The sequence below is a fragment of the Melanotaenia boesemani genome, chromosome 8, assembly GCF_017639745.1.
Source record: "Melanotaenia boesemani isolate fMelBoe1 chromosome 8, fMelBoe1.pri, whole genome shotgun sequence".
NCBI classification, from domain to species: Eukaryota; Metazoa; Chordata; class Actinopteri; order Atheriniformes; family Melanotaeniidae; genus Melanotaenia; species Melanotaenia boesemani.
This window is the reverse complement of record NC_055689.1, coordinates 12,382,101-12,401,906: the sequence shown is the minus strand read 5'-3', so window position 1 is coordinate 12,401,906 and position 19,806 is coordinate 12,382,101. Positions and strand designations below refer to the sequence as shown.

The window sequence follows — 19,806 nt, the reverse complement described above, 5'->3', positions numbered from 1 at the left end:
GAAGAACGCTCTCTGTGTTTTTCTCTTTCGACTGCAGTTCTGATTTCAAACACTAGGTGTCAATGCTGCTTATTTTGCCTTTAACATTTGATATGTGCATTCAGGGATGTTTTTCTGGTTTAGAAAGTCAGACTTCCTCATTACGATGCTCAATTTGAAGACATCTTGACCATCTACATTTACATGCCTAAATGAGTGGCTCCTAAGTGTTAACAGGCAATTAAACGTGTACCTCCTAAAGTGGCTGGTAAATGTATGCTTTTATTTTCCGTCCTTTTTTAGGGTATCAAAAACAAATTTAAAACCTAAAGTTTACAAGACAAGGAAAAAAATAGCAGATCCTTCAATGTTCAAACTCAATTTTATATTCTTCCTTTTTGTTATCAAAGAAACTGAACCATTGATTTATAGATCAGTTTTCTATAACAAAAGTAAATCCTGTTTTCTGTTTAACTGCATTTCATTGTCTCTTTAAGCAGATTGGGCTAATCTAGTTTACTGTACAAAACTTTCTAATCTAAACTTTTCCACTTACTTTTAAATTAAGCCCAACTAATATTTGTCTGCTGAAATTGCTGCTGGCAAAATAGTTCTTAGTCCACTTATTTTTTTTTTCCTGCTTGGCACAATTCTTCATGCCACCGATAACTGATGTGGTCAGAATCTCAATTCAAAGTCAGAAAGTTGACTGAGTTTTTGTCAATGTAAAAAAAAAAATTGGGTGAATTAACAAAATGCAACATGAGTTCTTTTGTTTCTTATGATGTGAATTTATAAGTAAAATCAAACAAACCTCAAAAGAAATAACACATTAATTATTTTAAGAAAAATAAAGTTTTAAACTAATTAGCAAACTTTGGTCAATTTCAGTCGTCAAAGTTTCACTTAGTTTTTGTTGCAGTCTGGTATTGGTGGTGGGAAGAAAAGTTGCAGCTCATACCATTTAGTTGGTTCATTGCCTTTTTGCTCACCATTTAGATATCACTACTTTTTGAAACGTAAGAAATAAGCGTGTGTTTTTTATACCTGGTATGAGTCTGGTATGAAACATTAGATGTTCAAGATGAGATATAGCATATTATCACAGCCACAACAAACATAGAAATACTCAGTGCAAATGTGCACAGATTAACTGTGTAATAAAGTTCCTGGTCATGACAGTCTCCACATTTTATCACTGTAATCCTTCATTAAGACATTTTAACCTCACCTGTGTGTTATCTTTAACTTTGCTAATGCTGTTGAAGTTGTTCCTTTAGTCATTTTTATTCTGTCATAGTTAAGTGCAGTTATATTGAATAATGCAAATATTATTAGTAATGATCATTTCGACAATAGGTTGAATATTTGCATTATTTACCCGTTGCTGTAACTTTGGATAACAGATGGTTGGGTATTACATGTGCTGGTCAAAGTTGTTAAGAGTTTGACCAGCACAACAACATGATGCTGTTGTTTTTATTGTCAGGTTTCCTGTTGCCTGTGTTATGATACCCCTTTTATGCTTTATTTATTGAATTCAAACTAATCCAAAAATCATGTTAAAAAAGATTAGCTCCAGTCCTTGAGCTTTTTAACACACCTTCAACACTCTTTCGGTGTCATCAACAGGCAGGAAAAAAAAGAAGAAAGTTGTTCACATCAAGATTTCCTGCATTCTATTTGATACTGAAAGGCTTAAAACTAATTTAATGTCCCCTATGCCTCATAGTTCCTTCATCTCCTCTAAATTCTTTTGACATCAGATCCTCTGATTTTTTTCCTTCATCAGATTATATGGACTTAAGAGTTGTGTATGCTTCAAAACTCAGCCGCAATACCAGCAGTGCTACTGGAAAAGATTTAACATCAAAAGGATTTCAGTGTATTATATATGATATCCTGTTTTTTTCTGAGTCTAAATTTGCCCATATCTGTACGGCCACAGTGGATAATCTGCACTCTTTGGTTAAAAGAGCTCATGAATATTAAGCAGCTGGCTCAGATGTCCAAGAAACCTATTTGGTGTCAAACACCTGATATCACCGTCACCATCACCACTGTGATGATAAATACCTTTGCTCAGTTGTTGATGTGGGACATAACAAAATAAAAAGGATTAGACAACCTTAATACAGAATTAAAAGCTTTACACTTTTTACAGTTAAAAATGTTCCAAGAATGTCATTATGTACACACTTTTTAACTCTGACCCAAGTTCACTACACAGAGTAACTATCAAAAGTTGATATACGTGAACTACCTTGCCAAGGTACAACATAGTTGAGCTTTATATCATCAAAATATGTTGAAATATCATTTATTTCAATGTCCACAACATTTGCAAAGACAATTTTATTGCAATTTATCTGTTGTCTCTTGTAATGCTTTGGTTTTTAGTCATAAAACGTCTGTCTCCAAGTGTGGCAAGTAGCAATGTAATGGTAAGCCCATCACCGTGAAGCAGACCAAAATATTTCAGAAACTAGTACGGTAGTACTAGTATGGTTGCTGTTTGTTTTAAAGTTGGGTTTTCTACCCCTTTTCATTCCCAAGTCTTTTTATAATATCTCTTGGTCCATACAAAAATGCCCTTTCAATAGTCTTGAGATACATAATCAGCTTGAGAAAAACTCAACAAAATTCTTTAGCATTTTTTTTTTTTCCATCCATCCATTATCTATAGATGGATGGAAACCCAGCATTTTAATAGTTAACCCCAGCAGGTGAGAGGCAGGGTACACCCTGGACAGGTCTCCAGTCCATCGCAGGGCCTACACAGAGAGACAAACAACCATTCACGCTCGCACTCACTCCAAGGGAGAATTTAGAGTGACCAGCTAACCTAACATGTATGTCTTTGGACGGTGGGAGGAAATCGGAGAACATGGAGAGAACCCACGCATACACGGGGAGAACATGCAAACTCCACACAGAAAGATCATTGAACCTCCCCCCAGCCGAGGCCTGAACCAGCAACCTTCATGCTGTGAGGCTGCAGTACTAACAACTGTAACAAATTTTTGACTTAACTTTGACTATTGACTAACTTTTTAATGCAAAGTAGGTCTCAGAAAACAAGGATTTAAATAAAAAACTCAATCAACATATAAAGAAGAAAAGAAACTGAAAAAATATAGTCTGTCTGAACTCGACAATGAGTTTCTTGTTTTAGAGGCAGGTTTATTCCTGATGAGGTTTACCTGTCACTGTATATTTAGCATCATGCAGCTTTCTAGCTTTTCCTTTTGTGTTTGAAAGTGACAGTATGGCCCATTTACGCTTACTTTACTGCCACATACTCCCCATGTGTGCTTGATGTTGGCATGGTTGTTAGGGAATACATCCACCAGAGGGTAATGCGAATTTCAGAGTTCACTCCTGAGTACAGACATTGGTTTCAGACAATAACAAACATAGTGACTGTTTTGAAGAAGTTGTCTCTTCCTATGCACAGGTGAGGTAATATCATAGATATATTTGTAGACCTTCACTTGCCCTCTCTTAAAAAATTCAGCCATTTCTTTTTTGTTCCTTTTGCTGGTCACATGTGAGCTATACTGCACAACACTGCCCCTGCAACATCTGGTGGTACTGCTCCATTTGTTGCATTTAGGTAGACATCCGCAAGTTCTCTTATAATATGCTGAAATGTGCATGACCTGAATGCAGAGGACGGACAGAAGGTTCTGTCCGTAGTGGTACCCTGGGCACTGAAAATTGATGCAAAGTGCTCTTCACCTCCAGATTCTAAATGTGGTTATTTTCCCTGAGAGAAAATATCTGTACCAAATAAATTTGTTGCTGATTTTTCCCTCTGTCTTCTTAGCTTTCAGCTCAGCTGTCCATTCTTTAGATGGGGCGACCCAGCGGAGCGACTTTGTCTCCATCCTCAGGGAGTTCGGGAACCACTATGTCCAGGAGGCAGTGTACGGCTTTCAGGAGTCCTGCACCATCTGGTACCCCAACAAACAGGTTCAAAGGCAGCTATGGCTGGAATACCAGGACATCAGCAAAGGTAGGAGACACATACTTTCCTCATAAAAACTTCACCTATAATGTTCTACAAAGTCAGCATTAATATTTACTGATTTAAACTCGGTAAAAGGTTTGCAAGTAGAATGATGGGCATAAAATAATTCTATAAAAAACTAAATGGAATAAAATGTCATCATTCTGTGTGTGTGGTAATTCTGTTGCATGCTTGGCCTTGGGCTTGCCCCTTTGAAAATAACTGCAATTTTTCATTTATTGCATAGTACAAAAGATTTGAGCCACCCATCATTTCTTCATATTTTACCAAGCAGCCACAATATCTTGTAGTTTGTCAAATTGAATTTGAACAATAGTTCTCAGGACTTTCCAAAGGTCTTTTTAAATGTTTCTTTCAACATTGGCTGCTTTCTCAATCAGTTTTGGCCAGTCCTTGTACCAAAATATTGTCAGTATTTTTCCCTGCCCTTTTTTCTGTTTTTTTCCAGTGTTGTGTCCACAGATAACCGACAGCTTAGCAAAGAATTGTGCTTCTTGAAATGAAGGATATAATGAAGGATAGCTCAGCAGTACAGAACAAAGATATGATCAAAAAGAAAGCTGTTGCTTTGAATATTTAATTTAAATGTATGTATTTATTTATATTAGTCATAGATATTGATACTAACTTATATTTTGCACAACAGTCATAATTTCATACATCGTTAATACTTCTTTTTTCTTTTTACATTTTATACTTTAATGTATCAGTAATTTTTCTTAGCTTAACACAATATACCTAAATATGTTTTCCACCAATCTCAAATAATGTAAAATACAAATAAGGCTGCTTATCGCACTTTAAATAGTTAAGCAGATGGTGGTAGTTTTAAGATCTGTTTTCAAGTTGTCTGTACATTTTCATGTTAGCAGTTACATTAAACGTAGGTCTTCAAGATTCATTTGTGTAGGTGACAGCTATATGCTGTCTGCAGCTGTTTAATTCATCAGGATCAAATCTTGTTTGCTTTTGTAGCCCATTGTTGTCTACACCATATACAGTTCACGTCACATGTGACAATGTGTTTCTTAATCAGTATCACTTTGTGCTAAAATCAGAATTGACTCTATCTGAAGTAGTCACACTAAACTGTGCAATGCTTGATGTTTTTCTGCAATCAAGCAATCACAAGCCCAGAGCATCACAAAACTGAGTGCTGGCCCATGTCAGCCATCCATCCCTTTCTTACTTGTGCTTGTTTTCTCTCTGAGTCACAGCAAAGATAAGTAATAGCCCATCTCCCAAAGCCGTTTCACCCCAGTGGCTCCAAAATGACCCCTGTCATTTTTGTTGTTTGTCCAAACCACTTTTGTTCCTTTCTTTTTCCAAGGACACACTTGCTTTGTTTAACAGTTCATTTTGAGGTACCTCTGCATTGATTGATGACATCCAATGACCGAGTTTTCTCACTCATAAGAAGTGCATTACTCTTCATTTGCAGACCGATCTGACACAGTGGTTGGAGAAGATGTTAAACGATTCAATAAAATCCAAAAAATGCTATGCTGTTTATTTCTTTACCTCCTCTTGGTAAACTCTGAATTTTAGATCATTCCATAAATGAGAGCAATTTTCTTCAGATTGATGTCAGTGAACCTGCACCGTCTATAAACTGTGGAATGTGTTTCACAAAATGAAAGCACCAGTGTGCTTACTGTTCATGCGTTTGGTGTGGCCTTGAACGTGTTTTTACATTCAGCGCACAGTAAATAAATGTAGCTATAAGAGTTTGTTCATAACTGTAAACTGAGTAGCAGATGAGGGGCCTTAGGGCTGCAGAGACCATTGATGTTTTTAAAACGAGACTCAAGACCTACCTTTTTATTTTAGCTTATAATTAATTCTGTTTTTTCTTTCTATTGAAACTATTCCAAATATATATATTGCAAACCTTTAGTGACCTTCTGTGCTCATTGGTCCAACAAAGGAAAATGAAGGCACTGGTGTGCTTAATGTTCATGCATCTGGTTTGGCCTTAAACATGTTCTTACCGTTAGTTCACAGTAAAAAGATGTAGCTGTAAGAGTTTGTTCATAGCTTTGAACTGAGTAGCAAATATAATTATATGTGAATGACTATAAACATAAGCAGGCATAGATGCAACAGAGATCAGATAATCTGTTCAGAACCTATGACTCAGTCAGTGTTTTAATAATGATTCAGCAGATGAATGAAAATCATTTTAAGTTGCAAATTGATGTGTAATACTGTGCTCCACCTCCATAAATTAGACTTTGAACTATTGCTTCATTATATGTTTATGCTACATGAGTTTCTTCTTCTTCAACCAAGACTTATAATGATGAGGCTGACCTGTTTCACCGCTGCTGCAGAGAACTTTTCTGCAGAAGAAACTAACTCAACCTTCATACTAAAGAAAAGAATTGCCCCACATTGCACCCATTCAGCCACATTAAGCAACTATCACTTTGGCACAGTGTTTTACAACATTTTACAACGAGACACACCATTTTTACTTGGAAATGTTCCTTTCCGGCTTATGAAACACTGGACAAAAGTGAAAATGGGTGCGTGTCCATGCAGCTGTCGTGTGTTCAGAGGAGAAGGCGGCAAGTTTATTTATATAGCACATTTTATGTGCAAGACAGTTGAAAGTAATTTACATAAGTCATTAAAAGCACTACAGAAGAAGCTTTAAAAAGTACAAAAAAGAATAAAGACAGTAATAAAAACATATTAAGAAATAATTGAAAGGGTGTGCATAAAAATAAAATCATCTTAAAATCGAAATCTTAAAATCTGTTTAAAGTTACCATGCAGATTTCATGCATAGACCCATTAGAAAAGATATGTCTTGAACCTTGATCTAAAAGTGTTTACAGCTGGTGAAATTTTAATCTGCACTCGCAGTTTGTTCCACTTGTTTGCAGCATAGCAGCGAAATGCTGCTTCTCCACGTTTAGTCTGGACTAGCTGACCTGGGTCCTTGGATCTAAGAGCTCTGCTAGGATTATATTCTCTGAACGCATCACAGTATTCTGGGCCTAAATTGTTCTGTGATTTGTAGATGATCGGTAGAGTTTTAAAATCTTTTCTGTGACTGACTGGCACCAGTGTGAAGATATTGTCACTGGTGTGATGTGTTCAGATCTCTTAGTTGTGGTCAAGACTGGATGAGCTGCAGCTGTTTAATGCTGCTTTTGGGAAGTCCAATTTAAAAAAACATTACAGTAATCCAGTCTACTGAAGATGATCACATGGGTGATTTTTTCCTGATCTTTTTGGGAGACAAAACTTTTAATTCTTTTAATGTTTTTGAATTGGTAAAAAGAGAGAGTTTGCATGAGCCTGTTGTTACCATAACAACACCACGAGGACAAAGCTGCGTGGGTAGTCATCTACCTGTGTCCACTAAGCAGCCTGTTGTAATTCCTTTTTTCAAGCTAAGCAAAGGAAAAAGCTTTGAAATGCTTTTTCTTTCTTTCTTTCTTTTTTTTATCCTCTTTTTACACAACAGCTCCAAATTTATGATGAACAAAAGATGTGGAATCAGCTGCTGATCTTGACAAAAAAAAACTCTTGTGCTGCTCCCAACATGAAATGCTTTTGGATTTTATATGGCAAATATGTTATCTTGCCATGTATTTCATGTATTGCGCTTGTGGTCACGCACCAGTTTGCCAACTCTGCAAAGTCAGAACATAAAAAACGTATAAAGTCCTACAACAAGCACGATACATCGACTGTGTGAGGAAGACAGGGGTAATGCCTCTGACAGGAGTATCCTAAAGACAGAAATCAACCAAAAAGAAGCCACTCACATCATACTTGGATTACATTGTTTGAAGAAACAGATTTTAGATTTTCAAGTGACACTGACTCTCAACTATTCATTTAACTACAGGTGACATTGCTGCATCAACTAGTTTATTAGTTAACATCCTTGAATTGCAAAGAATTACCAAGGGGCAGTTTTAGTTTCCTGAGAGATTTAATATAGAGAGATTATTTATAGCTTCTATTATATAACAAAATAGTTGAATTGTATTTAATTTCTCTCAAATCACTGCTTCACTGACATTTTTTCTTTAAAGAGTAAATTTGTTTATTTCCTTTAACTTGTTCCCTGCCAGAATATAATAAATAAGTTGCCAGCTTTTTTGATCATATGAAGGGCCATGGAAAATGTTGTGTTAGGAGTCTGTAAACTCTGGATAAATTAAATGAAAGAACAGAACCTAAACATAAAAAATAAAAAAATAAAAAAGCTTTGCTTTTCTAATTTAATTCATTCTTGGGTTGGTAATTTAAAAAAAAAAACATTTTAAACAAAATAGCTTTATTTTTGAGATAAAACGGATTTCCTATTTAAATTTTTCATTCTCAATTATGAATAGAAACATGTAATAAAACTTATTTTCAAAATAAAATGTATATAATAATAATAATAATAATAATAATAATAATAATAATAATAATAATAATAATAATGTTTACATTTATGCCAACATTCCCTGGAATGTTAGGGGACACTGAAACTTTTACACAAGTGTGACATCACTCAAAACTGCAGATTTCTTATTAACTTCACATATTTACATATTTACACACATCAATTTGATTCATCCACATATTAATTTATCCGTTTTATTAACACTTCAACGTTGCTCATTTTACAAAAAAAAAAAAGCCATAGAAAGACCATGCTGAAACTGAACAGACACAAAAAGTAAAAAATGAGCAGGTTTTAAATTATCCCAGGGAGGTGAATATAGAAGCACTCTCGCTCCACTGAGGAGTAGCTGGTGTATTTCTCCTGCTCTGGTATAACAACAAGAGAATCATGTCTATCGCGGAAACGCACAAAGCTGAACAAGATGAATCTACCCTCATTGTAGTGATTTATAAAATTAGTTATCTGAGAATACCTTTTAATATTCAAGAAAAATGTTACATAAATATCTGTAAATGAACTGCTATTAAATCAGAATAATCAAATACCCAGCCAAAGTTAAATTATAATATGTTTGAAAAAGTTTAAAAAACAAAGTTGAAGCTCATTTAAGTGGTTCTCCTACATCGCTGTGGTGATTCTCAGTCAGGAACACCAGTGCTACTAGTTGAAGAAGCCCATTTGGATCCTTGCAGGCATCATTACATGAAAGCCCAGGAACCCGTACAAATGACACCAATCAAGCAACATGGGACAAGAGGTCAGTTGACTAGAAAGGAAAACCAGCAATAACAATTTAAATCTACCCAGCCATGTAACGTCAAGCTTCAAAAATGTTGAGCTATGCAGCAAATTCAAATGTAGCAGGCAAATGAAAACATCCTGCCCTTTAGGAGGCAAACCTTGTTTTAAATTCAGGTCTGTTTGCATGTTTTTGTATCATAACACATACCACTATTATCTGAATAATGTTAGTATCAACATAGTGTAACTGCATCTTATAGTAACTGATATTCATTTAGAAACACAATCACCTTCTGCAGCTATCATACCCCATGTTAAGACACCATATGGGACTAAAAATCTGATTGTGTCAACTCTGATTCTCCCTGTTTGGGAGTGGGAAGTGGGTAACTGCTTCAGCTTGGCCCTGGACCATCCATTTCTAGGAAAAGAAATTGATTCCATTGGCAAAAATGTAACATCAGAGTCATCTTTCTTAATCTCTTCCTGGCTTCTTGAAAACATCCTGCCCTTTTGCAGGGAGTAATGAGCTCACAGGAGAGTTTGATGATCCATGTCCTCACCCTTTGCTCCAAATACAAGATGTGCCTGACTGCAGCTTGCCTCCATATTCAGGGAGAAGCCAGGCTGATCATTTTCTACTTCTCTGCTCATTGGGCCACAGCTGCTACCAGTTGTTTTTAGACTTAGTTATGTATGTGTCAAATATTTGTGTCAAACACATCTAAAGAAAAGATTAGTATGTCAGATCCTTCCTAAAATAAATTTGGACTGTATCAGTGAATAAACAGTGCCATCCTGTTGCAAACAGCAGTCTGAGAGTTTCAATATCTGGTTTAAATCATTTCCGACTGAGAAGAATACATATTTCTTACATAATCAAATATTGTGACAGCAGCTTTAAATGGAAAACATATTTAAATTTGCCCTAGAAGAGCCAATCCTGCTGAATAAGTTTTCTACCAGTACAGAAATAACATTAAAAAAGGGTTCTCCAGAATATCGGTGGTACATTTTGACAGACCACCCAGACCTCAGATGGAGAAACAATCTCTCCTGGTTCACCACGGTCTGTAAAGTTAATTGAAGACTTACGTCAGTTGTTTCCTAATGACCCAGGAACCTGAAAACGACACACTCAATGTGTACATACAAATACACAAGATCAGACTTCCATTACTTTATCGGTCATGTTTGTGTAGACACTGCTATAGCTCATTAAACCATGGTCAGTCAGTGTGTTTGCATGTGTGTGTGAGTTTGGTCATGATGCCTTGTCTGGGTGATTAATAGCACTCTCTTCCCTGCACTAGGTTTTGATGTAAGTTTCCTATTGTCAGACATGACCTCAATTACCACGCCAGAGATCAGACACACGCAGCATGAAAGCAACTGCCGCTCTGGTCGTGTTGCAACCATTTATTACATCAAGAAAATGCATTTGATTTGAAAGGTATTTCAGCTAGAAGCAGTTTCTGTGAGGAAGTTCAGTTAATAGAAAATGCTTGGACTTCTTACTAGCTGGAACTGGTTTATTTAGAGACTATTTTTTTTTTTTTTTCTTTCAGAAATTCTTTGTCTTCTGACTACTAATATTACCCAGTTAGTGGTGCATCTTTTAAAATCCTTATAGCTACCATAATATGGTAAAAGGATTTGGTATGTAAATAAAACCACGCAGTTTTTTATTAATAGACTGTGTGGGTTCTTTTACATACCAAATTGTATTTATTTGATAAACACATAGTGAATTACTACCTATTCTTTACAGTTAAAAACAAGGTTTGCTAACAGGCAAGCTAACCTGTTAGCTTGTTATGTAAATGTGTTATTACAATTGAATCTGCCCTGGTTTGGCCAATAAATGGTTTAATCCATCATTGTATTAGTACAATCAACTGTTTTAGAACTACAATAAAAATATTTATTTAGTGCAAGACCTCAGACTTCAGTCCTCAGGGCCAGTATCCTGCAGGTTTTAGAAACTTGCCTAGTTCAACACACCCAGTTCAAATTAAATGAGTCTGCACAATCACCCATTTATTTAAGCCAGCTGTGTTGAAGCAGGGAAACATCTAAAACCTGGAGGACTGTGGCCCTTGAGGGCCGGAGTTTGACCTCCCTGAAATAGTGTCTTAAGATCTAAAAACATTCCTCTGTAGAGATTAGCTCATTTACAGCTGTCTTAGTGGCTGGATGTGAATACGATGAGCAGATTTAGGTAGCCTCGTCTATAATTTTTTGAGTGACCAATAACAGAAAAATGGCTGATACCAAGTTTGTATGAAAACAGCTTTAAAATAATGAGATATGTTGGAGTTTTGTCAGGGCGTCCCTGCAGCAGTTAAAAGTGCTTTAAAAGCTGAAGGTGACATTGTAGAGCTTGATTAATTGTCAAATGTCCAAACAAATTAAAATTATGAATGATAGAGATTTTTAGACACAAGCGAACTGTGTCTGCAGTAAACAGTCAACACCGTTTTTAAGCTGAATTTAAGCTCGTCCTATTTTTCTTCCTCTTCTCTTTCTAACTTTCTCTCTCAATTAAATCACAGTGATCTCATTCCTCGAGCTTGGTGCCCTCCCCCACCGAGTCAGGCGTCAGCTCTTTTCCGACCTCCGGTGTCTCTCGTGCTGGTATGGGTTGTGGGTGTGATCACCCTGCCAGAAGCCAGGTAAAAATAGGTACCTTATTTATTCTATTAGGGTTTGTCATTTTAACAAAGAAGAAGTGGACAAAGTCTTGCTTCAGGGAACGAGAATGGAGTGTAGGTGGAGGGAGAGGACAGTGGTGAAGAAGAGCAGGAAAGACATGGGAAAAATAATTCACAACTGGCCGCGACCTATGTGACCCTGATACACCCACACAAACACCTCTGATAAGCACCAGCTGCCCTGCCAGGTTACCAGCTGGGAATTACACAGCACTCACTGTTGATTCCTGACAAACTGCCTCCCATTGTACTCTTCATCCTCTTTAATCTTGTGCATTATCACATTATTTAGGGCACTTTTAAGCAATGAGGTCTTAGACATGTTTGTTATTAATGCTCTGAGTTGCAAAGTTAAAACAGGTGCAGGGTTAAAAAGTAGAGTAAAATGGAATTAAACTGTAGCATACTGGATGAGTTGGTATGTTACAAATGAAAGTTTTTATAAAGTAACATTGAATGGTATTTGCACGGTACGGCATACATGTAGATTCTGCTTTAAACACTCAGTGACTCTTTTACGCATTATTTTTTCCCAGTTTGAACAGCTACACACACATTTGCCAGAAGTAAAGGACTAAATGTTTGTCCCTATACTTTATCCCTATACTTTAACAGACCTATACAATGATTGGGTTGTTTTCCCAAACTGGGGAAAACAACTTCCAGTGAAAGTTTTGATTGAAGATGCAGGCAGCAGTTCAGGAGTCTTGAACAAGTGATGATTCTCAACTTACTGAACTTTTCACAAGAGTATTGAAATCTGTTCCAATAGTTTAATGATAAATGCAAATCCCATGTCTAATGGCTGCTACACAATGAATCATTTTTATCCATACAGCAATCAAAGGATAGTTAAGCTCAAGAGGAATTTATAACGTTAATCTGCAGCAGTCTTTGCTTTTGGTCTTTGCTACTCTGCTTTTATAACAGCAGCGTTCAGATGTGTGGAAGTTAAGCTTCAACTGGCTTCATTACCAGCTAAGCTGTACATATATGATCAGAGTGGTGTGTTTCCCCATTGGCTGCTTTTTCTTCAAGTGTAACACCGTTAAGTTAAGCCAGGAATAAGAGTCAGAAAATGTGAAATGTGTTCTGGAGAAATGTCATCCAGCAAGCCTGTAGCTGTGGGCTATAAAGTCTGCTATAAATATTCTCCATGTTCAGGTCCAAGTGAAGGTCTCCAGAGTCCTCCACTGTTATTTGTACATTAGGTGGAAGCCAAAATTCTCATAAGCTTTCCATCGAATATTAGTGCAAATATTTGCCCTAAACATGGCTGCCTGAAGCCATTCTTTATTTAATGAAGCATCCCTGTCCTGAACAGTAAAACACATGAATGCTTCCTTGTTTTGCAGTAATATTGGTAACCTTGTAAAAGTTAAATAAAACCCGACTGCAATCAGTCAGTCAATCTTGTTGTTAAACAATAAAGTTGGTGATTAGTTTGAAATGTGAAATCTGTGACACATTAAAATGTGGCAGTGGCATGTTTTCCACAGGATTTGAGTTGCCCTCAGGCTTGACTTTCCTTTGCCTTATTTTTTGGTGGGTGACAGGTCTTGACTGCAGGCTTGTTGAGCCACTAGACACTCACTTCAGAGCCTTGCTGTTGTAATATGTGCAGCATGTAGTTTGGTATTGCTGAAACAGTGTAAGCAAGGTCTTCTCTGAAAAAGATTCTGCATGGATGCTTGCATACCCACAGCCCCCACAGATGTGCATTGCCACATTTGATAACACACCCCCTATAGTTACAGATGTTGTTGAACTGGGTGCTGATGTCAAACAGATGCTCCTTTTCCACATTAGCCTGGAGCCCATGAGTTTCAAAAAGAATTTTAAATTGTTATTCATTACACTGCAGGACACTTTTCCACACTGCCTCAGTCCATCTCAAATGGGCAAAGTTCCTAAGAAAGAATATCACATTTAATTTCAGATTTTGCCCTTTTGCATTTGGAGATGGCATTGCAAAACATTTGATAAAAAAGGCTTTAAATATGTGGATTCATGACACACTCTTATGCGCCATGAATTGAAATGAATACTGAAACATATCAAAGGCTTTGCAACTTTTTGCGCTCTGCTTTTCATTTACATTTTTCACAGCGTCCCGTCGTTTTGGTAAGTGAGTATTTCATCAGCTAGTCTATGGGGGTATTTTTCTATCTTTAATCAAGAGCACAGTTGTTTGCTTTGAGAGCAAGATTTCAGGTTTTCACGCTCAAATATCATCTTGCTCACTCTCAAAACTGTGCTCTCACACTCAGAAAGTCTCTCTTGCTTTTAAATATATTGTTCTTCCTTTCAAAACTCTGCAGACTTTGTGTCAATTACTATAATTTATTTTTATCATTACACAATGTACAAAATTAGATGCTGGTGGTGGATTTCTTTTCCTGTACCGTCCTTTTCATTCATGGTGCCAAGTTTAAAATTCAAAGAGGGCAGAACTTTATAACATTATCTAATTGTTAACATAACACAGGAATTAAAGCAGAAAACTCAAATTTATAGCAAAGCAATAAAAAAACAGGTTAAATTGCAGCTAAATCGGCATCTCCCATGAGCCTTTGGACATGGGATATGTTAAGTTTTGAAAATAGCCCCGCCCCCTCTGACAGAAACGTAACATGTTGAGTTTTCTTTGCTAATCATTATTATTACACTGTACAATATAGAAAACTATTAGAAACAACTTATTTGTTTTATTAATGAGACACTGTTATATAAAACATAAAATGATAATTAGTCACTATTAAAAAGTTTATGTTCAAACAAAATGTGGGCTAAAAGTGTGGAGTCACTGTGTCAAGTAAAACAAGCGCACCCTGAAGAAGGTGAGGACGATTTGCTCAAATTATCTCGTATTTTATTGGCTGAAGGAGGTTTGACAGACAGCTCTTTCAGCATCCCAAGATAGGAAAAAATATCCAAGAGAAGAAGTTTTGAGAGAGCAGAGAAAGTGTCTGAGTGTGAGGGAAAGAGACCAAGTCTGAGCGCAGAGTTTTGAAAGGAAGAACGATATATTTGAAAGCAAGAGGGACTTTGAGTGTGAGAGCAGAGTTTTGAGAGAGAGCAAGATGATATTTGAGGGTGAAAACCAGAAATCTTGCTCTCAAAGCAAACAATTGCGCTCTTGATTAAAGATAGAAAAATGCCCCCATACTAGTGCAGCATTTGGGTTTCACACTGGAAGAATCTAAGCCGATATATGTCTCTACATACATTTCCTAAATAACTCCAGAAAACTTATAATTTTATATAAATAGCAATAGGTAATGACATAAAACTTTGTAATACAAAAAAACAAGCTCTGATTTTATATAACTGTTTTGTTAACAGCTTCCTCACAGTTCAGTTGGATAAATTGTTTAATTTAAAAGATGAAAAGGAGCCAGAGTGTCTGGTGAGAGGAGTTAGGTGTTTGTTGGAGTCATTAGATAAAAAAAAAATAAAATTTGACAGGAGAGCTGGATGAAGGAAGCTCACCCTTCCCAGCGAGGGAGGCATAGAAGATTGCTGAGACCTGCAGGGAGAGGTGAGACGAACAGATTATAAATAGCAGAGAATGGGTTTGACAAGGAGGAGGACAAACAGCGAAGGTGCGGTGGAGAAGAGGTGAACACTGGAGGAGCTGTGATACGTGGCAGCAGAGGAGATCCAAGGAGGTGTGGGTGGAGGTGTTGGAGGATATGTCATCTCCTCTGCAGAGGAAGGAGGGTGATAAATGTACTCTGCTTGTTCAGTCACCAGACAATTTCAGATAGACGTGGAGTAGATATCTACTAACTCAAAAATGTCCTTTCTAAAAGTGCTTGCGGAAATCCCTCCTCTTGCTTAAGTAAAAAAAAATCTTTCCCCATTCATATTTTTTATGTATGCATCTAAGTGCACAAGTATGTGTTTGAGTTCTGCTGCAGAGGGACAGGAAAGAGTCTCAGTCAAGGCGTCAGGTGTAGCGAAGGGGAACCACTCCAACAGCTTAAGTTAAAGTCAAAGACAAGAAACAGATTGTCCACTTGTTCTGCCATAAAACTGGCCGACATGGTGCCTTGTCGGCACAATCGCAGACTTCTCACCTCATAAGGAAAGACAAAGGCAGGGCTGCATTAGTTTCCATGCTGCAGGATTACACAAATCACATTAGCACATGATTATGTGAAAATAAAGACAAAAGAGGCACTTCTGGTACCGAGACATTATGAGTCAGATTTCATCTACTTCTGAAGATGATGTGAAGTTGGGGAGCAGGAGAATTTTAAAAAGGCTGTAATGAAGGTTTCGCCCCCTGTCAAGGGCAGATATTTTATTTCAGTGTTGAGCAGGACAAAAGACGCTGATAAAAGATTAACAAACTTCCCTGAGACTCTTCCTCTCTCTGGTCGCTTTGCTTTCTCACCGAGGACTTTTTACTTACTTACTTTTGGTGCTTTGAAGACTTACCTGATGCCTGTTTTTCTTTTCTCTGTCGTTTAAGCTGACCCAGCTGCCTAACGTATTGATACACACACAAAAGCACACATTATACATCGTGTCAGGAGAAGAAGCACTTCTTAGCTGAGCAAGGCCAATAAATTGGGTTTAGTTTTCCTGATGCAGCAGAGCTCTAATGATTTTCAGTCAGTGTGTAGGAGTCCAAAATGCTATAGAACCAAGCAGAAACTAATCATGTCTCTTTTGAGAGTGAAGTCTTTATTTTAAAAGGTAAAAACAGATTGCAGCATGAAAAACTTGACTTTTTAGAGGAAGTTGATATAAAGTTAATGTCAAAGAAGTAGCATTCTTTACTAAATATACTGATCTTCAAAGTATTTTTGGGAAGAAAAACATCCATATTTAATAAACCAGGCTTCTACAATATAATTAAAAGTCTATTCTTTCTAACAAACCAAGCTCTTTGGAAATCAGTTAGAATATAACTGAGTTATGGCCCTTTTAGGTGGAAGTAGCAACATGCCTAAAAATAGACACAGTCCATGATTTTTTTTTTTTTCTGTGCGCTTACGGCTGCTGAAGTGTGTGTTGTTTACATCCTACATTTAATCCATTACCGAATATACTGGCAAATTACCATATCCCAGTGATAAATGTCATTAACAAGTCCAGTGTTTAAACAAAATAAAATCTATGTGAATATCCTTATATGCATTTAATTAGAATCCCTAAGAGATAAAGTCTATTTTGAAACATTAAGTTGACTCTGCAGACACTTTGTTGTCTTTGTGACTCGCAGCACCTTAGCTTGCTATTTTACTGGCTTGTATCCACAATATTTCTTCTGCTCATGGCAAAACTCTGTAATTCTCCCTCAGTGTCGAACCATTCCATCCATCATCTTTGCCACTAGGTACAGTTTATTGCTTTGTCGCCTTTGTTTAGGATTCTGCTTTCTGTCCTCAAGATTCGCACGCACATCTGTGATGACGTCGAACAGAAGCTGGTCTAGTTGGGAAGGTGAAGATCTGATGGGTACTGCATGCTCCCCAATAATGTGACAACAAAATACTGACACTTTAAACCATGATTCCTACATAATAATTACTACTAGTAAAAGTGATGTTCTTGTTCTGCATCCAAGACACTTAGATACAGAGGAGGTGGGTGTGCAGAGTAGAAGTCCTCATGGAAGCACTATTTGGTACCTGAATACAAACTACCCAAATACGATGTGCATATATTAAACATCCCGTATACAACCATGGATAATTAGTTCCAATCAAAAATGCAGTCGACCTGAACAGACCCTAACAGAGAGCACAAACACATGTACCAGCAGGATGCATTATCAATTAATTAACAGCTGGGGCGGGTAATAATGTTCTTAGAGCCAGCGCCAAGTCAGAGAAAGTACAATAATTTATTCATATTCTTTAAAGTCAAATTTATCCCGCACTGGCAGTCTAAGTTATTAGAGATGGAAGAGTAGAGGCTACCACACAGACTTTGGGTGTTGGCCTTATAAACACAGACCTGAAATCAGCAGCAATAAACTGAGACTATCCCTGACCCAGTTACACATTTACTGGGTAATTTGAACCTGGTTTGTCTTTGCATTGGTTGGAGTCTTGTATTGGTCTTGGTTCATGTCTGTGAGCCATCTCTCAATTTTTTTTCTTGTAATACATTATTAATTTATTTTATATTCGGTTTTAAAGGTATTAGCACTTGAAGTTTTTTTTTTTTTTTAACATATTATATGTATTTATTTGTTGTTTCTTTAAAAGCATATTTAGAGTCCATAGGTGATGACGGTAGGTAAAGCCAAGATGCAGTCACCCTAAACATTTTGTGTATGAGCTTTTCAGTGAGAAAACTCTTCTTCCTAATCTGGATCACAAATCATGTTTACTTCACAATTACGTAGCTTTTCTTTAAAATAATAAAATAGTTTAAATGACATACACTGCTCTTAAATGTTTGTCTAACAGACTAGATGAGGTTGATCTGCATTTTAGTAACACTAATCTAAAGAAAAGTTATCAAAGTTAGTAGTTTCCATCATTTCAGGTTTCCTCACAGTTAGTATTCATTGCTTTGTTGTAGAAAATTTTAGGTGGTTATGGTCGTTGTTACCTGTGGATTGTATAAGATAAGATCAGCTTTATTGTCCTGAAGTTTGACTTGGTACAACTGCATTACTAAAGAAGCTTTTGTTTTTGCTACTGTAGCCTGTTCTTTAGTTTCTGCTTTTTATTGCTTTTGAGTCTCTGTCTTGTTTCCTGTTTTATTTTGTTAAATCTTTGCTTTTGTGTATTCTGTTTGATTTACTTCCTGTTCCTACTGCATCTAGTTGCTTCTTGTTTGCCATCATCGTCATCATGTTACTAGCTATATTTGTCGTCAGTTGCCTTGCTTGGTTCAGTTAGACAGTAAGTTTTGTTCTTTTCTGAGTTTAATCTTTTATTGACTCGGATTTCCTGCTTGTGCAGCACTTTTTGTTTCTCCACAATAAACCATCACTTCGGTTCAGTCACCTTAGTCCTGTGTTGGGGTCTTACTTGTCACATTTATGACAAAGCATTGATATGCATAGTGTATTTTGGGCAAATAGAGAGCAAACTAAGGATAAGAAAAATAAATGTTCTGTAGTGATCAAATCTTCTATATCCAGATTTAGTATGTTGCAGAATAAAGTCAAGAATTTTTTTTTTTTTTTTTTTTTTTGCAGGGTTTGCATAAATGTCTTTTTGGACAGATGAGTGTATCTCCAAAGCTTCTTTCTCTCATTTATATTAGCTGATATGAAAATCACCTATTTTTGTATTCCAATTTTTCACTTTAGCTTGCAGGCAGTCTGCCATTTTTATGAGTGCACCAACCATCAAATCATTCAGTCTGACTAGCAGCCGGATATATCTTTATAGCCAAATGAAATCCTTCATTCAGATTGGGAAATGAGCATAATTAAGATGTGAGATGGTCATGGTCACGTGCTTTCACAGCGATATCAGTATATTCACACAAACACAATACACAGACAAAGGAAGCGCTTGCGGCTTTAAACATGCTATCTGTGAGACAGCTGTGAGTTATTCCCCTCGTTCAGCAAAACCAGCCGTTGTAGACCAGTTTATTTCACCCAAAGTGGAAGCCTTAAGGATATCATAAGTCAGCTTGGTGTTGACTCATAACTTGAGGTGTTTTTTGAGCGAAGGTACATGATGGATGGAGATATATTTTAGCATAAAAAAATCTAATGAACAAAATAAAAAAGCAGTGCTTCATGTAAAAAAAATACTGGTGCTTTCTCTAAAGAGTTTATTGCAGCCTTTCCAGCGTTGCTCTGTAGTTTTTAATCATGTCCTACATGATCTGTCCCACTTTGGCCACTGGAATAACCATTCTTCTCCACAGAAATTTAATTCTCCTCTCAGCCAGTCAAGGTCATCCCACAGATGAAATTTAAACATTTTATTCTC

The 19,806-nt window shown here is 36.7% G+C and overlaps 1 protein-coding gene across 3 annotated transcripts in view; it reads left to right on the top strand.

The window, feature by feature from the left end:
- astn1 (astrotactin 1) overlaps positions 1–19,806 on the top strand; it is a 400,574-nt gene that overhangs the window by 235,484 nt on the left and 145,284 nt on the right. For all 3 annotated transcript variants that reach the window (XM_041992000.1, XM_041991999.1, XM_041992001.1), the window contains one exon: positions 3,809–3,997. In XM_041992000.1, coding sequence (XP_041847934.1) covers positions 3,809–3,997 — 189 coding nt within the window. The remainder of the gene's footprint in view (positions 1–3,808; positions 3,998–19,806) is intronic.